Source organism: Gracilinanus agilis, chromosome 3, assembly GCF_016433145.1.
Source record: "Gracilinanus agilis isolate LMUSP501 chromosome 3, AgileGrace, whole genome shotgun sequence".
In the NCBI taxonomy this organism is placed as follows: Eukaryota; Metazoa; Chordata; class Mammalia; order Didelphimorphia; family Didelphidae; genus Gracilinanus; species Gracilinanus agilis.
This window is the reverse complement of record NC_058132.1, coordinates 230,264,522-230,270,521: the sequence shown is the minus strand read 5'-3', so window position 1 is coordinate 230,270,521 and position 6,000 is coordinate 230,264,522. Positions and strand designations below refer to the sequence as shown.

Sequence of the window (6,000 nt, the reverse complement as noted above, 5' to 3'; positions counted from 1 at the left end):
TATATATATATATATATATATTTTTTTTTTTAAATCTCATTCTTATACTATTTTAAGGTCATTTCTAAAAATTAAAAGAAAATAAAACATAGCATATTTTTGTCAATTAAAAGATCTGAAAATTATTCTATGTTCAGATATCTTTTCCTTTTAGGTTTTATTCTGGAATCTTAACAGCGTATAAAAAAGCAACAGTTTTAAACTGACTCCTAAATTTAGAGAATAAAAATTTAAAAATAACTTCACTAACTGCTGTATTATTTTAAAAGGGGATTCATTTAATATCTATATTTTTATTTTTCAGGTTTTAGTAACTATAAATTACTTAATTCCTGAAAGACTAATATGATACCAATAATGTACTGTTGCTTTATTAATGGGACAAATGTCTCAATAAGTCAAAATTGTATTCAATATATCCTCTTTATACAATGCATATTATTAAAAATAGATAAAAGGACAAATTTCAAGTTCCTAAAATGTTTTATATTCAGGTTTGGACAAAATAACTTATGCGTGATTCATCTATTGAAGTTTGTAACTTTTTACTTGCTTGGTCATTTTATTTTAAAATATATTTGATATCCTAAACATTAAAGTGGTTGACATGCATTATCTGTATGTACCTGATATGTGTGTATATGCATATATTTATACATACATATATATATTTAGCAAAATGAGAATTGTCCAAAGCAATATGGGAATAATATTCAAATAGGTAAAGTGAAAATGAGAGAACTAGACATGTTACAATATGAAGCTGAGAATAATCTTTCAATTAAAAAATTCATTTCTCTATATAAATATATACATATGCATTTAGGGAATTCATGTTTTTTTATTTTAAACCCTTTAACTTCTGTGTATTGACTTATAGGTGGAAGAGTGGTAAGGGTAGGCAATGGGGGTCAAGTGACTTGCCCAGGGTCACACAGCTGGGAAGTGTCTGAGGCCGGATTTGAACCTAGGACCTCCCGTCCCTAGGCCTGACTCTCAATCCACTGAGCTACTCAGCTGCCCCCTAGGGAATTCATTTTTAAAAGTTTATAACTTAGAAAACAAAATGTACTTAAATAAATGGGAAGACACAAAATGTAATGTTAAATTTATTTTATACTTAAATGAGTTTGGCCAAATTGAAAAATATACATTTTATTTGTCTTCTATTTCAGCATATATATTGCTAGACTTGCATATATAATACACATAAATTTATGTACACATATATGTATTTTAAACAAATAAAATGTGTTTTAAGAAACACTAAACAAATTAATAGTCTCCAATGGTACATAAACCACACACGCATATACACACATATATGTATATGTATGTATATAGGTAACTCTTGTTAAGAAAATTCCTTCTTTATTTTTAGCTTAGAATTTTGGATTCCCTTTTACTAGCAGCGGCTGCAAAAGAAGGTGTCAAGAATCCACCAAACTTCACTTCCATTTATATATGTTCCAAGATAAAGGAGCCTCTCTTGAAAATGCCATTATCAGTGTTTTAATGATAAAAAGGATATAACAATGCACATTCATTTTCCCTCTTTCCCGGGTAGCTATATTATACCATAGAAAAAGTAATGGACTAGAAACTAACCTGAGTTATAAGAATTCTTGGAGTATCAGGAATAATCTGTAAAATGTGGTTTTACTATTTCTATATTTTCTTCTAGTCATAAATCCATCATTTCATGAACCAATGATAGATTTTTCAAGGAACTCACCTGCTACACACTGTTTCTGGCAGTCTTCCAAACTTTCAAATCTGTTTTCATTGCCTTCACAACCTCCATATATAAATTCTTCACAACGCTGAGTGTAAATATTATAGAAAAACTTTTTGAACATGGCTTTACATGGTCCTCCATCAGCTTTGTAGGCACAACTGGAAAGTAGAAGTTTTGGTGGTGGAAAATACATCTCTAGAAGAAGAAATGAAGGGAGGGAAATATATAACAGCATGAAATTCTGCTTTGTGAAGTTTTCTCATTCACTTGAAGTGTTTTTTGTAAATTATGTTCATAAGAATTTAAGAGAGGAAATTTTTTCCCCTAGTCATATTGTTAACACATCACAGAAGGTTAGGACACTCATTATTGTTACTGAGAATTAATGGAGTGATCAAGGAAAATTTTTAAATGAGGAAATTGAATTATATCCGGAACAATTTCACGAAGAAGCATTTGAAGCCCCAGGAAGGTCATAGAGGTATCCTGGTACCAACTCGTACTGACTTTCTAGAGCCAATTGTTAATTTTCAGTATGTATGTGTGAATGTACACACACACACACACACACACACACACACACACACACACATATATATATATGCATATATTGTAATGTTGATTGTTTGGATTTGAAAAATTAATGAAGAAAATGTTAATCATGCAGAATCAATCTAAGAGTATGTTGGGGCTTGGGGACAGCCAATTGTTAAAAATTTACCAGCATACTTCCCGGAAAGTGGCCATAATTTAATGAATCCTAAGACACAGGGCTGTTTTTCCTCATTCATCACAAACCACTACAAGTGTTTAGACTTATAATGTAGCTATTTGTTTACATGCCTCTTCTTCTTTTGATCCCCTACCTCTATTAGACTGTAATCTCTATTTTGAGTCTTGGACAAAGTGGATTTTTTGTTTTTATTTTTGTCTCTGTGTCCCCAGCACAAAGTATGTGGCAGGTGAATAAGAGGAAAGCCATAAATCAGAACAATCAAGTTCAATCAACAAAAATGAACAAAAATAAGAGTTCAGAAAAAAGGACATTATTAGAGAGTTATATGAAAAGAACTCATGTCTCAGTTATATAAAAAAAGAACTCATGACTCAGTCAACAAGTTTTAATGAAGCAAATATGGAAACAATCAATAGATAGGAAGATGCTGAAGATAAGAAAGAGATGGAATTACCGAGGAGGAAATTTACTTGAGAAAATGGAAAGGAACGGGATCAAGGGTCTTTGTAGAGGGGATAACTTTGGATAGTTTTAGGACTACCTCATTATCAGAGGTTATTATTATTAAATATTATTAAAGGAAGGAGCAATAAGTGGAAGATATAGAAGAGTTTTGAGATGAAGAAGAGAAGGAAAAGATGCTATAGAGAATGCCTTTAATTTTTTTCAGTAAAGTAAGAGAAGATGTCTTCTGATGAAACAGGAGAGAGGAGATGAGTAAGATAGAAATAATTAAAGGAGGAATCATTTCCAATTTAATTTCATAAAGCTCATGAGGATATAATTATACTAACTTGGAAGTATCAATTTTCAACTGAATGATAATCATCTTATGGAACATCAAAGCCCATTATTTGGGGTCAGATAACTATATTCAACTATAGCTTCATATCCATAGTTTATCTTCTCCAACGCTGATACCTCTCCTTAAATTCTACACTTCATTATTTATCCCTGTTTTTAGTTCTGAACCCATATATCCAACTACCTGTGGGCCATTTCTGTGTGAAAATCTTTCTAAACTTCTTAAATTTTTACCTGTTCAAATTTGATTTGATTTTTATTTGTTTCAAAGTTCAAGTATGTGCCATCCCTACCTAGCTATATTCTGAACAGCCTTCAAAGCTTCAAATAATGATCTCTCCTATTCCCATAATGAATGCTTGTGGATTTGAGTTGTTGGCATAGCCAACCTTTAACAGAGAGACATATATACACCATCCAATCACATTGCAAGCCATATGAGAACAAGTACCATGGCTTTCCTAAAGTTTGAAATTTAGTATGTAATGTTCTACTTGAAGTTGGAGTTCAGTATCTACTGTATTGAACTGAATTGATGCATGGTTCATACTCTGGTATCGTGGCTCAGCTTCCATGAATATAGGGTAGAAGAAGCTTCTCAGAGATTCAGAAATGCTCAAAGTAGCTGTTTCTTCAAAGTTGCCATTATATTTCCTCTTAAATGCCATGTTTGTTTGTTTTTTAAAGGAACTGAAAAGGCCCCAATAATGCTATTTGTTTCCATTTAAATTGGGAAAATATACTTTATACTAACAACTCGCAGTGATGGATTCTAGTTAAAATAGACATCTCTATTGTGAGAACTGGCCTTCGCACAAGACAGAATTAATATTTTATAATTGAAAATATTGCCATTAATAAGTGACTAGGAAAATCACTCTTTATTTCTGTAGAAGTATTGATCAGTAAGGAATGAATTCTAGTCACTGAAAATTACAAACTTTTACTTCCAATTCATATTATCAACAGCTTATTCCTATAATCATTGCAGAAATGAACGCATGATTAGTTGAGTAATGTTTTAGAATTAGCTAGGAACCAGTTATGAAACACTGCTGAAATGACATCAAATTGCCCTCCAGAGGGCAGCATCTTTCTATGAAATTAAAACTTGTTACACTAATCATACTAAACAAGACGTAGTCGCTATTTATTCCATCATAAATTCATTCATTTTGATTCAGTATAAAGGGATACGAATAGATGTGTGGGCATTTATTTTTGAATGGAACAATTAAAAATAAACAGAGAGCAAGATTTGTGATCTAAAATGGATTTGGATTGAACTGATCTTCAAATTTCTCTTTTTATGTTTAATGGGCATTCTCAATTTCTTCAAAGTATAGAGGTAGGGCGCATATGCTGATGAAGATTTAGAGAATAATCAGAAAATAGGAAATGTCATCTACAACTTTATCAGAATGAATAATAAAAAAATGATGCAGAATTTACTATAGATAGTAGAGTCTAAGATAAATGGTAGTCATCTACGTAGGAGCTTTGGGAGCTTATAGCAGTGAGAGATGGAGAAGATCCCTCCTAATTGGCTGCTGAACCAGAAGAAATGATGAAAGTGAATTTTTTTCAACAAAACATAGCTCCTATTTGGGCCCAGGAAACATCATATTATTGCATGAGGTGTAGAGTAAATCAATCCTCTTAGCCTTGGTATCAGAGCAATCTCTCAGTCTTTTTCAAATAGAGTTGGAACTCAACTAGATTGGTTTGGATTGGTGACTCTAGATGGCTTTGATATTTTTGTGTTTATTCTTCCTTCAAAATATCAAAAGGCAGATATGTATAAGACTGATAATAGCCTTCTGAAGGTTCGGAATGACCTGCTAGGCCATAACTATGGTATCCCTGAAATAGGAAGGTCTGATAGCAGGAGATATTTATGAAATGGAGAGGTTGATCAGTAGAAAGATAATTGATCTGTCTGTTTCTTGATCAGATATTGATTAGGTGAATCAAATTTAAAATGACTAAGTTCTGCAAACTACTTTATGTCCTGAGAGTTAGATTCTAGTTTTCTAGCCAACTTTAACCATAGTTATAAGTTATGTATAATGAATCCTGTTTATCCTGCTGATTCTGTTAATGTGAGCTTTTATCATTCTCTATTAAGGATTTCTTTCTGTGATGAATAAACTACACCTCATACCTGATTTATATTTGTACCTTGAGCATCTTTGCTACTCCCTTACTCTTCCTCCTCTTTTATTTGGAATACTATACAGATGGGCCACAACTTTTATTATAATAATTATAATTCCATTCCATAAAACACTTATCTCCTAGAAATGGTCTATTATACTGTACTTTAGAAGTCCAAAAGAATTCAGGAAAGGAAACTCAGCTGTATTGTCAAATGATATCATGAAACTGGAAAAGTTTGATTCTAAAATGAATTACTACTTTAGCTGAGGAAATAGATTTTTGTTGGAGCTGCAGGTATAAAATTATATACATATATAAGTAATATAAAATACCAGTAATTTACCAAGAGGGATGACCTTACACTATTAAAATATGCTTTGAAACAGGCAACAAAACAACTCTTTCACTGTAAAGTACTTTGACTTCAAAATAATTTTCTTTAAATGACTTTGGATTCCATTTAATTCTCTATTTATATGAAGTTGTACATGTCTTTGCAAAGAAATATCAAAGTAAATGCCCTTGAGCTTTTAGGTGATTCTTGTGTTTTGCTTAGATAAAT

General features: G+C 31.6%; 1 protein-coding gene across 5 annotated transcripts in view; it reads right to left on the bottom strand.

The window, feature by feature from the left end:
* TFPI (tissue factor pathway inhibitor) overlaps positions 1-6,000 on the bottom strand; it is an 87,374-nt gene that overhangs the window by 34,574 nt on the left and 46,800 nt on the right. For all 5 annotated transcript variants that reach the window (XM_044669717.1, XM_044669719.1, XM_044669718.1 and 2 more), the window contains exon 3: positions 1,736-1,933. In XM_044669717.1, coding sequence (XP_044525652.1) covers positions 1,736-1,933 — 198 coding nt within the window. The remainder of the gene's footprint in view (positions 1-1,735; positions 1,934-6,000) is intronic.